Source organism: Salvia hispanica, chromosome 3, assembly GCF_029641045.1.
Source record: "Salvia hispanica isolate PSC_SH4W2 chromosome 3, Shi_PSC_v1, whole genome shotgun sequence".
Taxonomy (NCBI): Eukaryota; Viridiplantae; Streptophyta; class Magnoliopsida; order Lamiales; family Lamiaceae; genus Salvia; species Salvia hispanica.
In genome coordinates, this window is record NC_142694.1 from 35270194 (window position 1) to 35296130 (window position 25937).

Sequence of the window (25937 nt, forward strand, 5' to 3'; positions counted from 1 at the left end):
TTTCACACTTTCACAACATATTCAAAAGTTTAAATAAAATAACAGAAAAGAGGATGAGAGAAATTAGACAATGAGTGGAAGAGATGAAAAGAAGGAACAATTGAGAAATTTGCGATAAAAGTATTCAACTCCAAAAACATTATGAAGTGAACTAAATTCAATTAAAAATTGTGATTTAAGTACCAATTATTTTAATATAGCAATAACAAAATAATACTAGTACATCATTTTACTACCATAATTTAAGGAAGAAAATTGATGGTCCCCGCCGACGGTTAAAGGTAACACTCATAATTAAATAAGAAAAAAACTTTTCTCAAGATATGAAATTTTTCAAAATGATAATGGTGCTCACATGCTCAAATCAGCATCAAGACAATGCTGATATTCATAATCATACATAAGTACTAAATCAGACCAAACAAATAGAGAGATAAATCAACACCCACAAAAGTAACATATCATATGAAATGTTGAGCTTCTCTCCCCAATTTGTATTAATCAGCACCAATACATAACTATATATGTATCAAATAGTATCACTCAACAATCACTACACCACATTGCATTGGACCATATCATATGTCCCTGTCCCTCTTGCACTCGGGCGGCGGGGTCGGGTATCGGGTCCGGTCGGTGCAATAGTTGTAGATGGTGTACTTGCTCCGGACCCACCGCAGGCGGCGCCACTGGAACCTGTCGAGGTCCTGGAACTGCTTTTGGTCCCACCACCGCTTCCCCTGCGTGTCGCAGAATTTGGCATCGACCGAGGCCTCACATCCGTCGATGTGGAACCCACGGTACGAGGCCACGAAGGGGGCCTTTGACCAGTCAGTCTTCTCCAAGCCCCCCCTCGTGGCCCAGTCGTCCGCGTTCCACAAGCTCGAGTACAGCTTCATCGGCTGGTTGAACGGGAACTTCACCCCGAGATCCTTGCTGTTCTTGAACGCACGGATTGGGATATCGTCTACGAAAAATCTGCCACAATAAATCATATGCATTGCCATTTAATTCCTCTCTTGATATGTTATAGTACTAAATGATACACCTAGTAAAATCATATGCAACCAAAATATGCACTAGAGTAATTAGAATAACAACAATTATTAATAGCAATCAAATTACTAAAGTGTCATATGGTTGGTAAAGAATGAATTGTGATAATATGATAACTATGCATCCTCTAAACTTTTAAGACATGTTTAATTAAATTTTATTTGCATATTTAAAGATTGAAAAAATGTGATAAAATAGCCCCTCCATCAACGGGGACAATAGAAGATATTAAGATGTTGATGGTCGTGTAAAGTCAAAAGAGGCACATGGTCCCTACTAATTTAATTGAATCCAACCAGCATATTATACTAAGGTAGAGACACATGGAAAGCCATCCATTGATGTTAAATTTTCTTGGACATACCTGTTGTTACGTAAATAGAGGCGGACACAGGTGACAGAAATTGTGTGTTTAAATCTATACCAAACTATTTTTATATTTTAATGCTAATTTTACAAAAATTGTCTGAGATCAATTTTATCCCTTAGCCTATACATATGAAAATCAAATTATCAGATTATAAAATTCCAAGGGACTGAAATTAGAGAAAGAAAGAAAGCAAGAAAAATAGCTCAAAAAAATTTGTTTGAGAAATCAAGAAGAAAATATTAAATATCCAGTAGCAACTAGCAAGATATCCAAAATTCCAAATTAAATATTACTTCTACATATTTATTATGCATTAACCGAATCTTGTTGGCCCAATTAATTTCACGCGCCACAGACTCTTAAGTCAAAACTATGTTGATTTTATAACCAACACTACCACTCTCAAGAACCAAACAATTTGACTTCTTCGACTCTTGTGATTTGGAGATTTCAAGATTGGTCAACAACATATTTTCCTAGCCTGGCTAATTGAGCAAAATTGATGGAATCAATGTTGCAATTTGAACAGAAATGGTGGAAAATGAAATAATAGGAAGACTTACACAATTTGGTAGAGATTCCACAAGATAGAGTAGGAGTGGAATTCTTTGGTTGGATCAAACCAAAGATAGATTCTTTGTTCTTTGTCCCCTTTTCCACCAGTGTATACATTTGTTTGCAAGATGTATGGCTGTCCAGTTCTATTTCCCAAGAATTCAAAGTCTATCTCATCGTGCTCTGAGTTTTGGGAAGATAGCTACAACCACAAAACAATTAAAACTATTGTTATAGAGTATAAACAAAAGAACTCATCTTAAAAGACTAGTTTATCAGCACTGAGAACTAATGTAGTCGATAAACCAAACATCAAGATTGGAGTTCGTAAAAAACTACAAATCGGTATTTATATGTAGTTTGGCGTCAGAAACGAAGTAAATCAATCCATAACCACAAAATTTCCGAAGCGGGAACTTGGGCTTCTGTACATACATATTTAGGCCCAACTCGATTCCTAGTGTTATTAACAGAGTTCATTGCTTTTGTCTATATGTCCACCTTTGAAAATTATATTGTGAAATCGTTTTTCTTGACATTGACCCAAACATATATGGTATCAAAAGGAGTAAGCAATTCATGATTACTTGTGCTAATTTCGTAACATATTCTCATAGGATTTTCCATCAAAACAAGCATGGAAGAAGAGACTACTAAGAAATCATTAGTTTGTCTCCATTCATTTCCAAAAGAAAACTTGCTAAAAAAGTACTAGTATAGTAAACTTTACTCACATAAAAAGCAGTAACAGTTCCAGCAGAATCCCCACCAACCAGCTTCAAATGCATACTAAAGTGTCCAAATAGATATGAACCCTTAGATTGGAATCCAGTACCTAAAACCAAACAAAACAACAATCATCATTAACTCTCTCTCAAACACACACACACACTCCCAAAAAACTAGCCTAACGAGATAGAGCTCATTAAGTCTATAAACCACACACCGGCCAATGTGAGACATTGAGTCGAGAGAGAGAGAGAGAGAGCATATGTGTATATATATATATACCAGTTTGGTTGTCAAGAAGAAGCTGGATCTCAGAGCCGCCGTTGAGGTATTTGATGTGGTCGAAAGCCCAAGTGGGGACGTAGTTTCTGCCGAAGGGGACATCCACTGCTTTTTTGGGCGCCGCCGCCAGTGCTGCGGCGGCGAGCATCAGCAGGCCAAGGGAGAGGCTGCAGAGGGAGTGAGAAGCCATGTTTGTGCAGAGAATATGTGAGAATGAAAGAGGAGAGTGGTGCAGGCCTCTTTATATAGGCCTACGCCCCTTGCATTTCCTCTTGTATTAATAATAAATGAACTGCTACTATTTCCAATTTTTTTATTTCTCTAGTGTGTATGTGCAACATAACTTCTCTGACTATTTTATTCCATGCGTTTCAATCAGTTAGGAGATCGAAAAAAGTTAGTAAAACATAGTAATGGAAAAATAAGAAAATTTAAATAAGACCGTTGCGCAGATGTAGAAAAAGGGGCATTTTTATACTGGATCCATAATTGTTAACAATTTTATTATAAATTAAATTATGTATCCCAAATTTTATTGAAAGACCAATTATTCATAACATGTTATCTACTGTGTATCCTCAACCTAGTTCTATAATCTACAACTCCAGATCTCATTTATCCAATATCTATTTATTCACTATTCACACTTCATAACTAACTTATCTTCATTATAAAATATAGAACGAGAGAATTAAACACAAAGCATGAACAAAAGAAAATGAAAGTTGTTGCACTGCCATGTTGTCTGTCGATTTATACAGTATAATCAGATATCGCACTTTTAAATTTAAATTTTTGGATGCATTATTTGTGAAGTTGTCAATTACTAACATTTTATTTAATTTAGTGCTCATAAGTTCATAATTATTACACTGCTGGTTGGTTCAATTGAATACCTCCATCTGTTTATTTGAGAAGTTGTCAATTACTCCCTCCGTCCCGCTTTAAGAGTCGGTTGAGTTGGACACATGTTTTAAGAAAAAAGTGTTTGGGTGTGTAATAAATAAAATATTGTAGGGGATGTTGGGATCCACTTTTAATTGAGTATCCAATAAATAAACGTTATAGTGGATGTTGGGACCCACTTTTAATTGAGTGTCCAATAAATAAATGTTATAGTGGATGTTGAGACCCACTTTTTAACACTTTTTTATTAGTTGTAGTGGATGTTGGGATCCACTTTTAACAATTTGTAGGCATTTTTTATTAATTTATCTCAACCGGGACTCCTAAAGTGGGACGCCCAAAATTAATCAACTGGGACTCTTAAAGCGGGACGGAGGGAGGAACATTTTATTTAATTTATTGCTCATAGGTTCACAATTATTACAGAGCTGGTTGGTTCAATAGAATACCTCCATCTGTTTATCATCCGGATATTATTTCACAAGGTAAATTATTAAATTCGCATATTATTAAATTTGAGTTTTACGAATTAGAAAATGATATTGAATTGCAATTCAATGTGTCACGTGAAGAGACGCATATCAATTGCATAATACATTGTCGGTTAAGGGTTGTTCAAATTATTTACTATTTCAAGATTGTTGGTACAAATTTATTTCTCAGAAGTTGCCAAAAAAAATTGTAACCATATCAAAAAAGGTATGAGATTTATCATTCCCCAATAAATAGTTTTTACTACTCCATATCTAACTAATGTTTATTATTCACAAAGTGCGCTGCTACATATGGAAATTTGGAATGTATGTTGTATGATATCAATGCTAAATTATATACGGCATAAATCACATGAGTATTAATTTGCTTCAATAATGGAGACTAATAATAGTTCCCCATTAACTTCTGCGATGTCTCAAAGCTCCATTTTATTAGATGAAGGAGAATTATCTTACAAACACTCATAGAAATAGTCTCTAAAAATATTTAAAATGTTATAAAAATGATACTTGATTTACTGGTCACACTCAAAATAAATGATACTCCACTTAGTGCTATATTTTACACAACATGTTCATGTCTTCTACTTACTTTTAGTGAAACACTTACATTATTTGATTATTTCCACATCTAACAATACTTTTTCGTTCTGTCATATTCAAAGTGATGCGTTTTATTTTTTTAAAGTGTCTCACTAAAAGTGTGATATTTATAAAAATTAAACATCATTTCAATTTTAATTCTTTTTCCACTCAAATAAAAAAGAATATTCAACTTTCAATTGGAGGAGTGCATATTAAAAATAAAAATATTGTATCCACTCTCGATATTCTCTCGTTCTCACGTGAGTCTCTCTCTAGTTTTTATGTTAAGGGCCTCGGTTATCGGTATTTATTCCCTAATTATGATCAAGATCTGATTGAGTTGGCAATCTCCCATGATGCATGGATTATTTTAAAGTAACAGTAATATGACAATTTCTTCATTCAGCAGGTTGACCTATTTCACTACCGCTCGTGTTTCCTATATAATAATCTGATTTGATAATATTGTTTAAGAAGGATAAAAATTTCAAATTAAACCCTAATTTATAATCTAATTTATCAAAAAAGTTCCAAATCATAAGTTAATTAAACCTTAGACTACCGACTTTATATCAAAATATCACTCTTCTTTTTTCGATATCAGAGATCTTGTCGTAACTTATTGTATGCCACTATAATTTTTTTGTCGTAACTTGTATTCACTATAATTTTTTTTTTGTGTTCTAATACTCTCGTATTAAAAAAAAAGACAAGTTACATCAATATTTTTCAAACAAATTTAAAATTTTGGGTTTAATTAAATATTTCTCATAATTCAGAGTATTTTTGATAAGTTAATAATGTAATATAGAATTTAGTTTGATATTTATCATTCTTAAAAAATACTATTATAAAAACATTATATTACATCAATTTATTATATAGAATGTTGCATTAAGGATGATGGGTAGAATGGCATTATTCTTTTACAAAAATATACTCCTGAAATATGACTATGGAACAAAAAATTTCATTTTCTAAATGAGACACTTCTTCAAGAACAATGATATATGGAGCACAACGGATGTGGTTTGGGTAAGAGTCATGTGCGATGATTTATAATTAATTGATTGCAAGGTGAAATTGCAAAGCTCTATTTCAAAACCAAAATCATGTGCTTGAGTGCTCATAACTTCAATTTCTTTGTTTATTTTTCTGGCAAATCCCATTATTAATTTGGTGATTATTGAGCTGTCTTTCATTAATGCTGCCACCATACATTAATTATCACAATACAACCCTGCACCAGATCATATCAATTCAGTTTTCACCTCTTAATTCATGTGCAAATATTGCGTATCAAAATAATTGCTCCATTTAACAAGAGCATATAGATAAAATTGAATTTGAAATATTATACAGAATCTAATAATTCGAGGTGTTAAGCATAAATAAGTCGAGCTTGTCTAAAAATTATGCGTATCAAATAAATAAATGTATTTCTATATATGATATTGCGTATCAAAATAATGATTTACAAGAGTCAATGTATCATTTGAAAAATAAACCGAATCATAAATTGGTATGTAACTAATTTAGTTCTTTTTTATCAATCACCTTTAAAACTGAACAATTTCATGTCACCCTGTGGGAGAGCTCAAGGGGCTTCAGCTCCTACTAAACCTTTTATTTTATTTTATTTTATTTTATTTTCTTGTATAGACTCATCAAATATATTCAAAATATATGTAAATAGTGTATAAAAGCTAATGATTTAAATAAATAAAAAATATTTTTTGAATAAAATTTATAAAATATAGCTCACACGAATGAATTTTTCTGCGTCTAACCATGCATGTCGCTAGAACATTTAGATCATATGTTCTTCCAGCTATTTTTCGGCGTTCGTTCCAGTAGACCAGTAAGGATTCAGCTCATCCTTTTATGAAATTATATAAAAATAAACCAGACAATTGCCATGTTTCTATCCTTAAAATGATGAAAAAAAAGTATGGAGTGGTATTAATTGTCTATAATTAGAATTGAATTTGGGTTGAATAACAATTGTTTCTGTTGGAAGAAACAAAAAAAATGATGTTTTCTTTGTTTGATCAAGTTGTCTAGTTACGTTTGCAAACGTAACTTTAGATCTCTCCCATAGATTCTAAAATTAGAATATAGTTTCTCCATGTGACCAACTCATTAGGGTTTCTGTTCTTGGCAACAACAGCCAGATTCAAGCTGTTTCGTTGCATTATTATGGTGCGAAAATCAATGAAATCTGTTACTCCTATTATAACAAAATTTGTGAGCCTTCAACCATTCCGAGGGCAACACGAGTCGTTGCGCGATGCCACGATCTAGTCGATTGGTCACACCAACTATAGATTCTCATTCGACTATATATTTTTTTCGCTTGCATAATGTACATAATTTTACAGTTTCAACTGGTATTTTTCGGCTTTCGATAAAATTAAGATTTAAATTAATTTCATATTTTAATTAAATTATAAAATTTAATATAATTATAATGATTAATAAATAAAACACATAAGAAATGAATAGAAATTAAAAAGTGGTGTAGGGCTATGAATACTGAAAGGAAAAGCGGTTAAAAAACATGGATTGTGGATGGCCTCTCATTAGTGTAGTATTTTATTTTGGACTAGAATAACAATTTCATTCAATGATATTGCAACATAAAACATTTTCTTCTAGATGTTTTCACAAGCTTAGTTAATTGCACTTTTACACCTTATCATACTACAACTATATAGAAGGGACAGACAGGGGTTGTCATTATTGTCTTGTTGAGCTTGCATTTTTATAAATGAAGTTAGGTTTCTTTGCAAAACTCATCACTACAGTAATAAGACAAGAAATTTTATGGGCTCTACATGTATTAGAGAGTCGCCTATCATGTGATAACATTTTCTTAATATAAATTAAGTCAAGAAAATATTATTATGTGAAAGTGTGTGGACCTAGGTATTTGCTCGGTTAACGACTATAGAGAGACGCCAAAACAACAACTGAAACCGGGACTGCGAAGGGTTCGCTTAGCTTGCTGGGTTCGAACTTGGGTGTAATCTTAGAATTGGTTGAAGTTATCTCAAAACAACTAAATTACATGTTCCCAACACCAATATCCAATACCATACATAGGTCACACTCAAAAATCAAAATCAAGTTTCCAACACCAATATCCAAAAGCGGTTAATAACAATAGAGTAAAGATCAATTTTTGTTCTAAACATATGACAAAAATATGAATTTGGTCTAAAACATTCACTTCTTGAAAAACAGGTCCATATAAATGAAAATGTCGATGAAGTAGTCCTTTTTTTTACGGTTCCGTCAAAAAACTAGCGGTCAACGCTAATTGCACAGTGGCATGACCGTTAGTTTTTTAATGGAACCATCAAAAAAGGACCACTCCAACAAGGATTTCATTTGTTATTGACCTGTTTTTCAAAAAGTAAATGTTTTGGACCAAATTCGTATTTTGGTCATATGTTTAGGACCAAAATTGACATTTACTCTATTTATAACCAGCGAGCAGGCAACGTGAATCTCCTAAGTCCTAACCAATACCACCCTAAAGTGTGTGTGCGTGTGTGTTTTTTGAGGCCCATAAATATGACCCAAGTAGACAAACATATATATTCCTGAAGAAACGAGAAGATAAGAATATAGACTTGAAACTTTAAGAAAAACTCAACCCATATAACCACGAAACATAAAGATACAGCAAATATGCAAGAAGAAGAAACAAGAGAAGAATGTTCCAGAACACATAATTCCATTTCTTTAAATAACACATAGTACAAGTACAAAAGCCTAAACCTTCAAATGTCAACTCGAATATATAGACTCATTTATAAGATACGTCGATTTGAGTTCAGTTACAGGGTCGCTGTATCTTTTCTTCTTCTACGAATTTCATAGCAGCATTCGAGTATATATATTCATGTCAAAATCAACTCTAGACTGGCTGATCATAATCGACAGAGAGTGGCCAAGTAAAATTGGGTGTAGCTAAATATTGCACATGAACTTCAGCTTAAAATGCGTTTATTTTCCCTTCAAAGCCTTACTTTTACTATTGACTGGCTCTTGACTTGATGCCTGAGCATCGGAGGGCTCAGATACGGTAGCAGGAGAATCGTCAGTTAGGATATCAGTTGAATACTTTTTTATCCTCAATGATATAAGAACACTAGATGAGATCCCGAGAAGGGGAAATAAATATGACCAAACCTGAGACTTCTGGGAGCCGGATGCTGAACCTACGGCAGCACTGGCAAGGCTGCCGATTGAGGTGTTCTGCAAGATCATGGGCATGCACCCAATGACAGTTGGAAGTAAGAAATCAACGAGGAAGCCAACCTTAGTAGCAGCCAATGCATAGTTTATGACATAGGATGGTACAGGTGAGAATCGAGCAAGAAGAACAAATTTCCAACCGTCACGCTCAACTCCCCTTGACAACATGTTAAAGTATTTATTTTTCTGAATCCTTTCAGCTGCAGAGCCATAACTTCGAAAGATAAATCTGTCAGGGAAAGACAGATCAAATCAGATGACATTGCTAGAAATTTCACACACAACCCAGAAAGAGAGAGAGAGGGAGATTCGAATCAGATCGCATTTCTAGAAAATGATCCTTGTGTGCCAAATAAGGGAATAGAATATGAAACGAAAAAATGGTATTGTAAAATACAAATTAAAAAATAAAACTTGTTTTGGTAGCAGTTCTGCCATTAACTGAAATGTTGTTTATATTTCTAACACCCACCCGTCGAAATATAGAAGATATCACAGAATATCTTAAATGGGCAACAATGTAACACCGGCCGACATTAGCAGACGTGAAACTATGACAGTGACATATATCTATTGCAAACAGCAGATAACCATATCTTTCATACTCGGTTAAAGCTCCATTCGGTTAAATAATATTTTGCTTCTTCTCCAATTACCACTAGCTATATGGCTACACAGTCGATCACAGATGGCTGGTGGGATCATGCTAGTCCTTAAATTGTTACTGTCGTCTTAAAGGATTTTATTCTGACAAGTACTCCTTGTCCTTTCGCGGCGTTTCTCCCACTAGGTTTTTGCCGGAATGGTTTTAACGAGGCTCTACCCCCAACTCCTCTGTCAGTGATTTCTAGGGGTTTAGGTGTTCATTATCTTTTCGTTTCATTCCAATCACAACTAGCTATAGAATAAAAATTCACAAACTCCTCCATTTAAGTCAAATATCAGATATAGAGACCATCAACAATCTATATCTGACTGCACATGAGCTGAATGTAAATATGTAATGTATATGCTGACTCAATTACAGTAGAACACAGGCTATGTTGAAATGAAACAGTAAAACACAAAATTAACAGCATAACTTGAACACTTCACGTAACAGATCACACAACCATCAAAACCATAGCTCGAATTTTAAATCCAAACAACAAAAGCAGGAAAAGAATGTCTGTATTTCTCAATTCCTATTAGATATTAAGAATTACTCAATTGCAGTCAACTCAAAATAGCGAAACATCATCCAACCAGCTAAAGTTACCAGAAGATATTTCGAATGTATCAATTACTAGGCTAAAATTGGGGAAAAGAGATAGGAGGAAGTGCCTGCCGATCCAGAAGGAGAGAGAGGCGCCGAGGATTTTAGCCGTGAAGACGCACAGAAGCGCCGGCAAAAATCCGAAGAGCATCGAAGCGCCGGCCTCGAAGAAGACGGCGTAGGGGAGGCAAAGCGCCAAGGTGATCGTGTGAAGTCCGACGTAGGCGGGGATCGCCCAATGCCCTAGCCGATCGGACATTTCTTTCAGCCATTGCATCATGGCGGAGTTATCCCATCCTAATTGCTCGCCAAGCTGCTTCCTCATGACCACCGCCGCGGCCAGAGTAATCACCGCCACCGCAGTCCCCCATCGCCCGCCCAATAAACCCATTTTCCGGCGCCTGAGAGTCTGCGTTCTTCCTTCGCTTCGCTTTGCGTGACTGTGTGTCGTGCGTGTAGTAGCCGCTCCTGATTTTGTTTACCAAAATACCCTTTGACTTCTAAGGAATTCTAAAATAGACCACGATTTTGCGTTAAATGCCACAAAACCCCTTTTTGAATTATAAGATATTTTGCTTATTTGTTTAAGCGAAAAAATAACTGAATTTAAAGAGAATGAGGACAAAAATATAGTAATAATAGTTTACTTTTAAATTGGTTGATGGTCCGATTAAATAAAATTAGCTCAGCAAGGGTTTTACTTTTAACATGATAGTAATAGACTGCCTAAACCCCTAAACCATTACGTTGGTTCTGGTTCGCATGTTTGTGATGATTTACTAAATTACCAATCCAGTTATTAACTGAATTTATGATTCTTGTTTAAGCATGCATTCCTAGTTGAAAGATTGTTCAATCGGAGTGTCTGCATGTAGTGGTTGATGCTCGAACTAAAGGTTACAAGTTCAAATGACTGGCCTTTAAAATTTATGTAATACTACTTTTATAAATACGTCCATTAATCAATTGAATATACACGTATTACAATAGTAGTATTTCTTTAAACACCAAATATAAACTAATGCGTAAAAAATGCTAAAGACTTAGAAGGAGCAATAAAATAAAAAGGTTAATTAATGGCTAGTGAAAATTTGATTTGTCATGCACATTTAGAAACTTAAATGACAAATAATGAAATTTATAAAAAAAAATTCAATTCCAATAATAATTTTTGGTAAATGTGTTGATTGATAAGCATATGTAAAGTATTGATGATGTAAACGTGTATTTATGTGACAACATGACATCAATTTTGAGCCTAATAAATAAAAAAAAATTCAAATTTGGTCAAATTAATTTTTTTTAAATACTAGTATTTCTTAAAACTTGTGCGGTAAATTAAGACATTTATTTATGAACAAAGTAGTAAGTATACTATTAACAGCAATAATAATGATGATGTTATTCTTCACCACTTATAAAATATAGTAATGTGAAGTTTTGTTGAATGTAATTTTATGTGGTGATGGTAAGCCCAAAATACAGAACCCAGCCTAACTTTTTGGGCCCACTTTTTTTGCATTACATTTCAAATTCAAAGTCTTCAACTTTAGGTACAGATTGTTTAAATGTGAGATTCTTTGATATTAAATCTGACTTCAATTTTATCTTTTAGTGTCACAGCAAGTTGAATTAGATTTGGACAAACAAATACTACTGCAGATGATGTGTTGAGACACATTTTCATGCTTCTTGTTTGCTCTTTTTATGCTTTTCTATCCTTTGTCTGTTTTTGAATTTTAATTATTAGCTTTTAATGATTGATACGCACATACAATAGGAGTTGAAGAATAGGATAGTCAAAATTCAAAAAAAAATATAGTGGCTGCTCAAATCATTTTCAGTTTTGCCATTTTTATTTTAGACATATAAAACAAAATTTAAATGCTAATAAGATAAATCACAAACAGTTCTCATGTAGAATCAAAACTAGGAGTATATGCTATAGAATATCCAGCAAATAGGTATCTTAGTTTTCATTTTTATATCATGAAAAACGTTAATGTATGTTTATTTACTTATTTTCAATTTCTATAAACATTAATACATTGATTAACAATGGGATCCATATTCATTCATAAGAAAACATTTCACAGCTTTCTCGGCAATTTTTTGTTTGAAATCAAAACTCAAATCTCCAAAATTCTATTTTTATTGTAGTATATTGGTATTAATCTTAAAACAAATAGAAATAAGCATGAGATAAATTTCAATTAGATTCTCTAATCTAAGCTAATTAAACAATACTACTACTTACATCCACAAATTAGTCTACATTCTTTTTTCTATTCTTTTTTCTATTTTGAGTCGTTCATCAAAATTAATTTTATCAATGAAGTAAGTTACTCTCAATGAAATAAGTTTCATAATCTCATTTTTTACTAACAATACATCAATCATTTTATCTATATATCTATGTATCTCTTAGTTCATCAATTTTGTATTAAGTACTACAAGTTTACAATTCATGTAGTCTAGTGTACAAAACTAGTATATTTGTTTGGCAGATGTAGTAATATTTTAATTTTTATGATTATAGTGTAATGTAATTAAAATACTCTTTCAAAATTTCATAATTATTGTGGGTCTATCATATACTAAAAAGTGAAATAATTGTTAGTTATAGAAACCAATACCCTTCTAGAAACATAATGAAAATACAATCATATCAAATTCCATATTAATATTTTTTTAATTGACTTTTGAACTGAGCGGACAAGAATCAACGAGGTCACAAATTAATTAATGTTGTTTATGATAAGAAGTTGCTCACACTGAAATGAAGTAATTTTAAAAAATTACTCCCAATAGGACTAAATGAATGACGTGTCGGTTATTTATTATTTATCGTGATAGGCAAGACAATGGCCTGTTAGGTTATAAACATATTATAAGGCGGGAAATAGCCAAATACAAAAGCTTCTAGTCAAAGTAAAGCCCCTAATTTTGAATTTACAACCAAACGTGACCTTACATTACAAGAAAAAATAGTAATCATCTCTTTATCATTGACCGCTCATTAGATTCTATTTTAATTATTATTCATCTAAGGATAAATGGATAATGATACCGTATTAGAGTATTCAAACCCATCTCTAACTGACTTATCTCCGACCATACTCCAAAAATGAGTTTTAGTGTAGAAATCTTCTTCAATCATACATTAAACTCAAATTCATTTTTTGTGTATTTTGTGAAACAACAACAAATATGGTGTTACTGCAAAATTTTTGTGAGACAAAAATTAAAAAATGGTGTAAATTTTGATTTTGGTGTAAATTATTGGAGTAAAACTACTTCTTGATGTGACGTATGCCCAAAATTGAGTTTGAATTTGGTGCAAATGGTTAGAAACGGTCTAACAACAATGAGTGAGATACTCCTGTCATAAAATTAGATTATGCGATATAGCATGCAACATTTTCAGTCAATATGAATTCACTGTTTGAACAAAATTGGGACGTTTGTATGCCTTATAAATTAAACATAAAACTTCAAATATTTTAGCAATATCAATAACGCAATGCGGACTCTTTTGCGTATAACTAAATACACTAATTTGTAGTATAATTAATAAATCAAAAAATAAAAGCATATGTACAAATGCGATAAAATCGACACTTCTCTCCCCTGTATAATGTTGTTCAATGGTTAAAATCCAAATCGGATTGGCAGTACAAATTTTGGAAATTGAACTATTTTTTTATGGTTTAGACTAAAACCGTCTCTTATAATTTACTCCCTCCGTTCCACAAGAGACGTTTCGTTTCGAGCTCTCGTTTTGAAAAAATGATAATAAATAGTTAGAGTGGAGAGAGAGTAAAGTAAGAGAGAATAATGTAGTGAAGAGTTTTATCTATAATATTCTCTCTCTTACTTTACTCTTTCTCCACTTTAACTATATATTATTATTTTTTCAAAATGAGTGCTCAAAACGAAACGCCTCTGTTACTATAGAACGGAGGGAGTATAAGTTACTCCCTCCGCCGTTAGTAGAATTATTTTTATGTTGGTAAGTTCCATAGTAGTGGAGTCATTTCTTTTTTTTTTTTAAGTAAAAGTTAACATATTTCTTTTCACTTACTTTTCTCTCTCTCTATTTTTTTCCTCTTTGATACTTTATTATCTATTTATTTAATACATTACACATTTTTTTCTTAATTTCCGTACCGAAAATAAATACTTCCACTACTATGCAACGGAGGGAGTACTCCATAAGCTAAATTGAAACCGTCATAGTGTTTCTTCGAATCATGTTTCACTTATAAATACAGTACATATTGATCGGACAAGGGTCTCGTCCAGTAGATCGTTCACCCAACTTTACCAATGTAGGGGATGAATGAGTAGACAATCGCCACGCCCGAACTTTCGTCCATGGACAAAGGGGCGGCCTTGCATCATCCGACTTATCGTCCAGCCACTCCCGGAGGCCACACGATAGGTTCTGACAATAAAAAAAAATCAATTTTAATTAGTATAAAAAATTATTTTTATTTTAATAAGCATAAACAATTTTTAAAATAAAAAATAAAAAATTATTATAATATCACAACTATCCATAATAAATAGACGGATCCGTGAATTAGTGAAAGATTATATTTTGTAGCATAATATAATCCTTCACACTAGATAAGCATGTTTTGCATTGCTTCAGTAAACTCTTACTAAATAGGTTTTCAACTCCAACTTTCATTGTGACTTCGATGTGGGATAAATGGTTGTTTTAAATATATGTTTTTAACTTCAAGGTTTTTTTGTGATTTCGATATGGGACAATTAGTTTTAAACTTAAAATAGAGTTTTTGTTGCTTTATTTAAAATATTGTTTGATTTCAATACAAAATCTATGTTTAGTCTAGTGATAAATGTGTTTTGAAAAATCATAGAGGTTGTGGTTCAAACCACAAACTCATCATTTTGTTTTTAATTTTGACTTATATTATATTTATCTCATTTTATTCGATTTTTTTGTTTATACTTTTTTCCTATAAGTTGTTTTATATTTTTATGATAATATAAATTTAATTTAAGTAATGTATGTGTTTTTAATTTTGTTTTGTTTTTATTTATTATTTGTGAACAAAAAAAATTAAAATTAAATATAAAATTGAAAGGGCGGATACTAGTGAGTCCGAACTAAGAAATGCTGATGTGGATGATAGTCCGGACACTAGTTCGGACCATTGTGGATGAGCGTTTTTCATGCAAAATTAAGAAATAGGGAAAAATTGTTATAAAATTGTCTACAAATAATGATTTTGGATTGGAACAGTCTCCATAGGCAAAACTAGAACCCTCTCTAACTGGCTAAACCAAAAATGATATTGTATCGGTTAGATTTCAGTTCAAGAATTTTTGAAACCATAATCAAGTTCGATTTCAGTTCAAGAAATTTTGAAACTCAATAAGTGATTTTGACCCAAAACTGGGAAATTGTACAAAAACTACAGAAAAATTCTTTAAAATTTTTCTTTTAAATTACAATTTTGACGTATAATCAGGATCATCATTTCCTTTGTTGGGCTAATTATGATTCAAATATTAGTAATCTACCGTTTTTGAATTTGCAAAATCACTACCATTGCAACATTTGTAATCGACGATTTTTTGGTGTGTATCATCGCTGTAAATATGTATAGATAAATCATCCTTTTCACTTTATTATCACCGCATTTAATTTAATAAATATTACTTTCTTCCTTATGGTTTCAAAATAAAACGCATCATGAAAGTCAGAATAGTAAAATTATTATAAAGAGTGAGGTATCCAATCCGATCCTATCTCAAAATCCGCAATTGTACGAAAAATAAATCTGTTCCAATCCTAATTGACCGAAATTCAAAATCCGAGAATCCGAACTGTAATATTCAATCCCATCCAAAATTCCAAAATTGCACAAAAATTTCAAAAATTTAAAAATAAATAACAAAATTCAAAAATCTACAAATATATATAAATATTTTCATATTTTGGATTTTAAAACCTCTAATCCAACTCAAAAATCAATACTCCCTCCGCTCCATAGTAATGGAAGCGAAACTTTTCGACACGGAGATTAAGAAAAATTGTGTTAGGTGAGTTAAGAAAAGAGGGAATAAAGTGGAAAGTGAAAAAGGTAGAGAGATGAAGAGAGAAAAAGTAATAGAGAATAAAGTAGGTGTGGAAAAATGTGTTGACTTTTACTTAAAAATGAAAATGACTCTATTACAGTGGAACATACCAAAATGATAAAATGACTATATTGAGAGAGTATTTAATTTTTGAATTTGAGATATTTTGGTTGAAATTGCTATTTGTAGCACCTACAAGCAGTCCCTCCACCAAAATGAAGCTCCTCTTTCCCCTCTCACACCATATTGTATAGATACAACTAATCTACATACAAATTCAGTCCACTTATTCCACCTAGTCTTCTCCTTCCCCAATTCCCCTTCTTCTTCTTCTTCCTTCATATTTAAATTCAAACCCTAAATCAATTTTCCCCCAAATTCTCTCTCTCTCTCTCTGCTCCGATGACTCAAAACCTCCACCGCCGCCGCAACAACCTCAACCGCATAATGTTCCCGCGCTGCCTCCACGGCATCCCCTGCGCGCACCCTCCCCCCGCCGCCGTGATCCGCCTCGTCAAATCCGACGGCGCCGTCGCGATCTACGACCGCGCCGTGACGGCGTCGGAGCTGATGGAGGAGTTCCCGAAGCACATGGTGTGCCGATCGGACGCCTTCTACATAGGGCAAATCACGCCGGCGCTCTCCCGCGGCGAGCGCCTCGTCCCCGGCCACGACTACTTCCTGCTGCCGGCGAATTTCTTCCAATCGGCGCTGTCGTTCGCGGCGCTGGTGCGCGGCGGGGGGAAGGCGCAGTTCGAGATCGAGAAGACCGCGGCGGGGGGGCTGCGGGTGAAGGTGACGGAGGAGATGATCGCGCGGCGGCACAGGGAGGCGGAGGCGGCGAGGCGGATCGTGAGGGTGTGCACGACGCCGCAGCTGAAGAAGGAGTATGAGGCGCTGGTGGGGAGGCGGAGGCAGTGGAAGCCGAAGCTGGATACGGTGTATGAGAAGAAGGGGCGGAGGCAGAGGAAGATTTTGAGGAAGACGAAATCGAATGTGGTGTGAATTGAATTTGATTTTTGATTTTTGATTTTTCAGGTAGGGAGAGGGATTTTTTTTAGCAAGGATTCAATCGATCCACAGTCATTTTAGCTTACTTCATTTTACATGTCATATACTACACCATAATTTTGAATAATTTTTGTTCTTCTTGCTTGCAAATTTTGGTTAATTTTCATCAGTTTCATGAGGTTTTATGAAATTAACAAGTTTTGATTTTCTTATCAACTTACAAAATGCCATATTTTTGTGATATTCTCATTATTTGAAAATAAAATATTCCCTTTTTAAACAGAGGTTACTTTCTTTCTTTCATTTTCTATTATGCATTTTCATTATCATTATCTGTTAAAGCATTAATTTCTTTGCGTTTTTTTATATTTTGAATATTAGAAACCCATTTACAGTCTTTTGCTTTTAATGCTCTTTGTCGATATTTTTCAATATTTTTATTTTTTAATATTAGAAAACAAAAAAAATCAATATAATGTTTACATAATATAAAAGAAAGAAGATTATATGCGTTTAATATTCAATAAGCTGCGTTTTGTACGGCATCTCCTGGTGTGATTATGCCACAGCAGGAGATCCATTCTCTTAAACGTAACTACACTTCATGATTAAAACAATTAATTATCCATTTTCTTATTAGTAGTAGTATTTGTTTTGAAACAAGTAAAATAGAATATGGGTTGCGGACACAACACAAGTGTTCTACTATCTTCATTCGATATTAAATATCCTAAATTTTCAATTATATTTGTTTGCTAATAAATATTCATTTCATTTTTACAATATTTAATAAAAAAATCTTATATTTCACTAATTCATTTCATTTCACTAATTCATTTCATTGACATTTTAGTAAATAAATTATACAATTATAAAAATATGAGTTACCTTCCATTATATTTTTTTATATCCACTTTTTTATACAAACTCAAACATTTTCTTAATCTTGAAGCCAATAAAAAATAAGAAATTTATGCCGACTTTTTTATTCATTTGATAGTGCCAGTATTGAATATTTCATCTTTTATGTTAATTGTTGGTAGTATTAAAAAGCTGTTGCCATAAGAATAAAATATGGATAAACATTGAAATTCTAGTACTCCTCCATAGTCCTTACGTTTGAGCAGCATAGTATATAGTGATTAATGACGTGATGTGTAGTGTGAATAGGAGATTAGGTTGTGTGATTGGAGAGCAGCCGAGAATGAAACAGGAAATCTAACTGTTTTGCATGTGCTTCTGCTACAGTTTATTTTACAAAGATAATCAATTGCTACAAGAAACACTCACGCATTTCAAATGATTAAATTAAGTAAAACTGAAATTCCCAATTGGAGAAATTTTATTATACTCCTTTAATTGAATATAACCATATTCCGACACTAAATAATGTGATTAAATTAAAGAAAGAGAAGTGGATAATGGAAGTGAATATTAATCGGAAAAGGACAAGATAGGAGTCAAATGAAGTCAGTTGATGATAATGGATATATTCAAACAGCTGCCAAATATTTTTCTCACGTGCGCTGCCAACACAGACCGCTTTCGTTCCGTATCTTCTACCCGGTTATTAATTGTGCTCTTACTAAAAATATTGCACGTCAAGTTATAACCGGACTGATTCATCTACTTACATCTTTTATGTAGCGTAAAAACACTTAAATTCAGAAAATACTCCCTATCAACTTAAAATATACTCCTTCCGTCTGCTATTACGAGTCTCATTTCTTTGCGGCATGGATTTTAAGAAATGTTAAGAAAAGTGAGTGGAAAAAAGTTAGGGGGGGGGGGGGGCGACCGCCCCTTCCTGGCGATCCGCTACCATGGACCCGGGCGTGATTTTTTCATTGTCGCCTCCTCCGATAGCTTCCGACGTCGCCCATTCTCCCTCCATAAATTTTATTTCGCCCCTGCCACTACTGCTGCTACTCCATTATAAATAACATAGAATAAAATCAACTACTACTGCTAAAGAGGAATGAAACGAGTAAATCAACCTATCCAAAATTATCACAAAACAAGAAAATTAAAGCAAATAAGATGTAAGGTCATTATGCGTTACAGAGGGTAGTAAAAATATGATTTGACCATTAGTAGGTTCGAGATATTATTATATTATACGAAAAAATTACTAAAATTTAGTTAATGATAAATGATAAATAATAAAAACATAGTTAAATTAGTCTTGAAACTTATAAATCATTTATCTTAGAGTTATATATATGATCTAAAATAATTTAAAATGTGCTTTTGTTTAGTCATCCTTCTAATCAAACTGCCCATAATAATAATCAACGAGTTTATAAAGTAGTAGTAGTAGTATTAAACAGTAGTAAATGCCCAAAATATAGTTTCTCTCACTTTCAAATCTGGTTCAGTCATTAGTAATTCAGTAGTGAACCATCAACCATATTTATAACTATTTAAAGTGTTAAACGGTTTTTAATTTTATGTAAAAGTTAAACTAAACACTCCTTTTCTCTTGCATTCTATATTCATAGTTCCAAGTTTTTGACTCTACTGTGCTGGAACATGTCAGCCCATTTTATGCCAAGATATTTGACTGCATTGATCATATTACACCCAATGGTTTGCCGACACGTGGAGTAGATACTATTATTATACATCGAGCAAGACATGATTCATTCAATTTCACCCTGTTTATGTTTGGGAAACGTGTGGATATCAAGATTGAAATACAGCCTATAAAATTCTAAGCATGTACCACATGATCATACTACTTGTGTTTTTTGTGAATCTTAGTCACCGAGGGTGGGAAAATATTTTAAAATATCAAAATACCATGATTATTATATCAAAAAATATTATTCCATGACATACCAATCTACCCAATGCATCATCCATAAAACTATTAGCAATGAAACAATGAATTGAGATATCACATTTGATCGTGACAGATAGCTAAGAATTCGGTGAACGATATGTGAGTGCTAGATTTTCAACCCATATTATAATACAAATTTGAGATTACCAACTTTTCTTACAAAGGCTAAATCTGAAATAAATTATAGGTCTCCTGCTACATATTTGGAAGGAAAAGTTAAGTGCAGAACCTAACATACTTTTAATAAGGATGAAAAAAATTCAACAATGTTGATAATAGAGCCCGTTACTTAATCTCGTACCAACATCGTCGCTCAAATTAGTGGGTAAGACGATGCCTTATAATACCTCTTTGTTCGTCCAACTCAAAGCTGGCATTCGAAAACTCTGTGCTGCTGAAGAAAGCCTTCAGATCACTGATTCCATAATCAAGTGCCTGCATTTTGACACATCCTACCTTAATTAGCAATTCACTCGCCCGATAAATAGCAGGAGAAAAATAAAATAGCAAAGATCGAAGAATAGTGCCCCAAATAAGGCGTGTGAACTGATTTATACTATACCTTGCTTTGTAATTCTTCCACTTTGACATCAACATGAGAGAGGTTAGCAGTAGAACCAGTTGCAAGCTCTTCAAACTGCAGGGTGTCCTTCACAAGTCCTCGAAGAAGGTGGAGAACGATTCCGTTGAAATCCTTTTTGAATATCATGTATTTTTTGAAGTTCTGCAGTAAGTTGTGATTCATTTCAGTTCATAGCTCAAAACAAATACATGACGTACCAAAGAATTTGATCCCTTCGAGATCCAAGGGTTGCAAAATGAATGTTCTAAAAAAGTATTAGCAGACTGATAATTGGGTCCCCGTAAGTACCTTCTGCAGTGCTTTCTGTACACCAAACTTTTGGGTTGAGATAAATGAATCCAGCAGGACTCGAATAGCCATGTCAACATCCTCTTGAGTGACATGGTTTCTGAGGTGCATTCTAGCATGGGCTTCAGACATTCGTATCATTGATTCTATGTGTCTCACCGCAATAGGAACTCCTTGTCCATTCTACAAAAGTAAAAGCCCAAAAGGGATCATTACACTGATACAACTTTAAAATAGCTCATGAGGAAAACACACAAGTTGAAGTTATCTTACTGATGATTCTCTCCGAAGTTCAGCATAAACTTGTGTAAGCTTGTTTAAATCTGCATCATGCGACTTTGGAAACACGTTTAGCTTAGCATATGTTAGGTATTTCTTTAGCATCTCTTGGGGTATTATCTGCAGAGAAAGAAATACTATTACATATAAGAATAATATTACTATGAGAGAGGTGGTAACAAGATATTAGAATTAAGACCTCCGGATCTGTTTCTCCGGCTGAAGCTTGGTTTTCATCCTGTGAGTTGTTCACAGACCTATCATCGAAGTTGGAACCTTTGGGCTGGGATTTGCAGTGACTATCAACGACAAATTGTGCCAGCATCTCATCAGTTACTGGGTCAACCACATCCTGTGTATATCAAATATTTACAATTAAAGAGCTACTGGGAGTACAAGTACAAGAAAGCCATTTGGCTAACAGAGAATTCAAAAAAGAAATGGACCTTGACAACACAGAGAACATCAAATCGGGAAACAATTGGATCAGTGAGCTCCACATTCTGTGAAAATGTCTTCGAGGAATCATATCTGCAGTAAATTTACCAGAAAATTATCAAAACCAGCTATGGAAGTATGGAACAAATAAAATGTGGGAAAATGGAAAATTTAACAAGAAAACCTAATTCCCTGAGACAATGCACCCTGTTTTCCTCCAAACAAAGTAGGATTGATTGTACCATGTTTTCATTCACAATGGATACTGTATAATGCATAAGAAATATAAGCAATATCTGAAATAAGCCTCCTAGGATCATGAAAACAGGTGCACTTATCTTATCATGAATGAAAAAACATAAGAAAAGTTCCCCCAAGGAAGGATTATAGGATGCAAAGACACAAATCATGTGACTATACACACCTTCCCCCAATAGGATTTGCAGCAGCAATTACAGAACAGCGGGCCTGGAGAGATGTGACTATCCCAGCTTTTGATATGCTAATACTCTGCTGTTCCATTGCTTCATGGATGCTCACTCTGAATTACAAATATTTATAATCAGTACCATGTTCAAATCAAGCAAACAAGCATTTAAAAACAGCTACTGACCTGTCCTGATCATTCATTTTGTCAAACTCATCAATAAGACATATGCCTCTGTCAGCCAAAACAAGTGCACCTCCTTCGAGAGTCCACTCCCTCGTGACCGGATCCTTGTGAACTGCAGCAGTGAGTCCTACAGCAGAAGCTCCTTTTCCAGTGGTGTACACAGCCCTTTGTCCAGTCTTCTCAACATACCTAATAAGTTCATCAAGCAATATTACGCAAAATCACACAAAAGCAAGACCTTCAAATACACACCCATAGTAACTGCACCTCAGTCCGTTAAATATACTGAGAAGCTAGCTAAAAAGGTTAATGAGGAGTCTGGAGTGTAAAGTAAATCTCTACGAAGCAATCAAATTGGAGAGATTGATATTAAAGGAGTTTGAAATTTCAAAACTTTAATTTTTTAAAATACTTTAGAAAGTATGTACTTACTTTAGGAACTGGGATTTGGCAGTTCCAGGATCACCGAGCAGGAGCACATTAATATCTCCTCGCAGACGATGTTTTCCTTCAACATTCTTCTCTTGGCCACCAAACATGGCCAGAGCTATCGCAGTCTTAATGTCCTCATGTCCATAAATGGAGGGGGCTATTGACTTGGCAATCTGAGTTAACAAAAATGAAAAATCAAAAGGTAGTGCAAACATGTAGCAAATATTAGATTAACAAATTGCTTAGTTAATTGACCAATTAACACTGGACATACCCTTTCTCCAATTCTTGGGTCTTTTGCCAACTTCTGAATTTCTTCTTTGTCTTCTTGAGTCAGCTTGTAAGCTGAAAAGAGGTCATGTTTCTTGGCAACATAATTTGCTTCAACCACAGTGGCAAAGACAGGAAACCCATTCTTTGTATTTAAAGACAAATCAAAGTTGTTGGTATATATGCCAGTCACCTCCTGGATTTTAAAAAACAACAAGCGTTGAGCAACTCTAAGGGCTAAGAAAGCTAGAATCAGATGCAAAGACTTACTATCTCTTCTCCGGGTCGGGCACAGTCAATTAGATCATTCAAAAGTATCACTTCCTTGTGTCTCGGTAACCTACCAGCAGGAACAATTCCAGGGCTTTCTTGGAGAGTAAGTTTCTGGTAGTTTCTATATATTGTCTGTATCAAATATAAAAATAACTTAGCAGTGATCTCAGTGGCATTTAGCAGAAATAGGGAGCAGGAGAGTATTTACCTGTTCATTGTTAACAGTGAATGGTCCTTTTGACTGACACTCTGGACAAGAACCCACCTTTACCTCTGAATATGAGTTCTGGACAAAAGGCCCAAGAATTGCACCACATTTATTACAATCATATTTAACTTGCTGCAATTGAGGAAAGACTCCAGAACGTCGAGTAACAACTCCACCAATACGAATCATGGTGTTCAAGTGTATCTGCCTGCAGGGTATAAACGGAAAGCAAATCTCAGTTATCACAGGGGGGGCTCCACAAAAAATAACATTTTGGGGTACAACGTTGTTACCTAATATTTCGTATCTGATCATAGACAGGCAGTTTAGTAATGCGCACATAGATCTTTTGATGGATTTTCTTGTAATTTGGGTACAAGTCAAAAACAAGCTTATTGGCAACTTCTTCCATAATCTCAAGGACAGACTGGGGCGCATCCGCAAGCCAGATTGCAATGTTGGGGTGCGCAAAGATGAATTGTGTATAATCAATCTCAAGGCTACACTTGTTAACTGCAAGAAAAATAAACAAGATAATAAGTGACTGAAAATAAGCATTTGGAAGGAATTCTAAGCTTAGCCCTGGCATACACACAGAGGAAGGGTTCTTACCTGAGACCATTTCATTGATCTGCCTCAGATACTCAAAGTCTTCATTCTCACTCTTTGGTTTGACGTATGTGAGCAAAAAACCCTTGAATTTCTTGCCAATGAAACGCCTCACTTCATCTCTAGTAACCCACTCTCTAAGGGTTCCCTGAACCCTATACATGGCATTCTCCGGTTCATCATTCTCTTCATCCTATGGTGACAGCCAACTGATCAATCATCATGTGCTTATAAATGGTGAAGAGATAAAATTTAGCATGCAATGTAAATCTGATATAAGGGAAATCCATACGTCATAAGGGTCATCATCTGTCTGATCAGTCATGGGAACATCATCCCTGGAGTTGCCTCGTGATCTACCTGGAGAACTGGCCATTCCATCAGTATCATCCATACTTCCAGGAGTACCTGGAGGCCTGAAGTCAGCCCTTGTTCTTTTTGATGGCCTGTAGCTTTCATCGTCGCTATCTGCATACAAAATTTAGCTTTTCCACTCAGTTAAACAACAAGCTCCGATACTCATCCAATGCAATTCCAGTAAATCAGATCTTGATTACAAACGTTCTACAGTTGTTTTAGTTATCACAACGCATTTAACAGGTGATGTCTAATATAATCCATCCATTTGAAAAAAAAGTCGTCTAAACTTACAACAATGTAAATTAGATTAAACTGATTGAACAAGAAGCAAAAAAAGTATAACCAAGTTACAAAAAACAGCCGAAATTGAAACCTAAAATAGAGGAATGGGGAAAATGACATAAAAGAGACCTCGATCGTGAAGAAGCTGCGGAAGCTTGCGCTGAGAAACGCGAGCCTCTTTGGCGTCAAGCTCGAGCTCGGCAGCTCTGCGATCCGCCATAATCTGGTCCAAATCCCTCTCGTCCTCGAGAGAATCGTCAATCCCCAACCCTTCATACTGGTCCTGCTCGCCCATCCCCCGATAGTCCCTACAGCCATCAGTACCACCATTAGTAAAAACGTATCTCGCTTCCGTATGTTACCAGAGGCACGCAACAGAGATACTTACTCCATGAAATTGTCGTTGAAGAGGTCCTCCCCTTCTTCCTCTTCATCGTTGAGGTGTTCCTCTTCGATCTCGTCCCTGACGATCTCAGGATCGACGGACGCCTCGTCGTCGTCGTCGGTGTAGTTCTGGCTGGTGTTGAACGGCAACTGGTCCGTGTTGAACCCTGCCGATGTCGGAGAATCGGGTGTGGACGGAGGAATCGCGCCGTCGCCGCCCGATCTGGATGAATCGTCGTCTCCCGCCATCTTCAGCCTGCGGTGTGTGATTGGGAGAGAGAAATGAGGGTTGCCGGAGTGAGGAAACTGTTTTCAATTAGGGCATAACCCTTCCCCCCTTATTCAGTTACTTTTGGCGGGAAGATTTGGCGCCAAAAAATGAACACGCAGGGCCCATTTATGTTTTGGGCTGCATTATCAAAAATGGAAATACTTAGGGCTCATGTTTAA

At 34.6% G+C, this 25937-nt stretch overlaps 4 protein-coding genes across 4 annotated transcripts; 1 reads left to right on the forward strand and 3 right to left on the reverse strand.

Moving 5' to 3' along the window:
- Positions 1 to 275: 275 nt before the first annotated feature.
- Positions 276 to 3234, reverse strand: LOC125209866 (xyloglucan endotransglucosylase protein 2). Its single transcript, XM_048109442.2, has 4 exons — positions 2993 to 3234; positions 2716 to 2816; positions 1990 to 2183; positions 276 to 978 (listed from the first exon to the last, which is right to left on the reverse strand). The coding sequence occupies exons 1-4, from the start codon at positions 3180 to 3182 to the stop codon at positions 579 to 581; spliced, it is 885 nt and encodes a 294-aa protein (XP_047965399.2). The 5' UTR covers positions 3183 to 3234; the 3' UTR covers positions 276 to 578.
- A 5466-nt stretch (positions 3235 to 8700) lies between these two features.
- LOC125211832 (SNARE associated Golgi protein family) lies at positions 8701 to 10965 on the reverse strand. The gene is made up of 2 exons (XM_048111770.2): positions 10567 to 10965; positions 8701 to 9472 (listed from the first exon to the last, which is right to left on the reverse strand). Exons 1-2 carry the CDS (start codon positions 10887 to 10889, stop codon positions 8992 to 8994), a joined length of 804 nt encoding a protein of 267 aa, XP_047967727.1. The 5' UTR covers positions 10890 to 10965; the 3' UTR covers positions 8701 to 8991.
- Positions 10966 to 16807: 5842 nt separating this feature from the next.
- On the forward strand, positions 16808 to 17766 carry LOC125209867 (uncharacterized). The gene has a single exon (XM_048109443.2). It carries the CDS (start codon positions 17015 to 17017, stop codon positions 17615 to 17617), a length of 603 nt encoding a protein of 200 aa, XP_047965400.1. The 5' UTR covers positions 16808 to 17014; the 3' UTR covers positions 17618 to 17766.
- Positions 17767 to 20568: 2802 nt separating this feature from the next.
- MCM2 (minichromosome maintenance (MCM2/3/5) family protein) lies at positions 20569 to 25795 on the reverse strand. The gene is made up of 17 exons (XM_048108493.2): positions 25492 to 25795; positions 25233 to 25411; positions 24754 to 24929; positions 24465 to 24654; positions 24146 to 24365; positions 23853 to 24060; positions 23642 to 23776; positions 23376 to 23567; positions 23102 to 23274; positions 22670 to 22858; positions 22481 to 22597; positions 22065 to 22149; positions 21818 to 21970; positions 21613 to 21738; positions 21340 to 21522; positions 21031 to 21192; positions 20569 to 20903 (listed from the first exon to the last, which is right to left on the reverse strand). The coding sequence occupies exons 1-17, from the start codon at positions 25734 to 25736 to the stop codon at positions 20787 to 20789; spliced, it is 2850 nt and encodes a 949-aa protein (XP_047964450.2). The 5' UTR covers positions 25737 to 25795; the 3' UTR covers positions 20569 to 20786.
- Between the last annotated feature and the right edge of the window lie 142 nt (positions 25796 to 25937).

What these genes read in the sequence shown, in the direction of transcription:
- LOC125209867 (XM_048109443.2), top strand. Translation starts at nt 17,015, where the DNA reads ATGACTCAAAACCTCCACCGCCGCCGCAACAACCTCAACCGCATAATG.
- MCM2 (XM_048108493.2), bottom strand. Translation starts at nt 25,736, where the DNA reads ATGGCGGGAGACGACGATTCATCCAGATCGGGCGGCGACGGCGCGATT. An exon ending in GCAGCTTCTTCACGATCGAG is followed by an intron (nt 24,930 to 25,232) that starts GTCTCTTTTATG and finishes TTTTGTATGCAG; the next exon opens with ATAGCGACGATGAAAGCTAC. An exon ending in TGGAAGAATTACAAAGCAAG is followed by an intron (nt 20,904 to 21,030) that starts GTATAGTATAAA and finishes GTCAAAATGCAG; the next exon opens with GCACTTGATTATGGAATCAG.
- LOC125211832 (XM_048111770.2), bottom strand. Translation starts at nt 10,889, where the DNA reads ATGGGTTTATTGGGCGGGCGATGGGGGACTGCGGTGGCGGTGATTACT. An exon ending in CTCTCCTTCTGGATCGGCAG is followed by an intron (nt 9,473 to 10,566) that starts GCACTTCCTCCT and finishes TTTCCCTGACAG; the next exon opens with ATTTATCTTTCGAAGTTATG.
- LOC125209866 (XM_048109442.2), bottom strand. Translation starts at nt 3,182, where the DNA reads ATGGCTTCTCACTCCCTCTGCAGCCTCTCCCTTGGCCTGCTGATGCTC. An exon ending in TCTTCTTGACAACCAAACTG is followed by an intron (nt 2,817 to 2,992) that starts GTATATATATAT and finishes GTTTGGTTTTAG; the next exon opens with GTACTGGATTCCAATCTAAG. An exon ending in GAACTGTTACTGCTTTTTAT is followed by an intron (nt 2,184 to 2,715) that starts GTGAGTAAAGTT and finishes TTGTGGTTGTAG; the next exon opens with CTATCTTCCCAAAACTCAGA.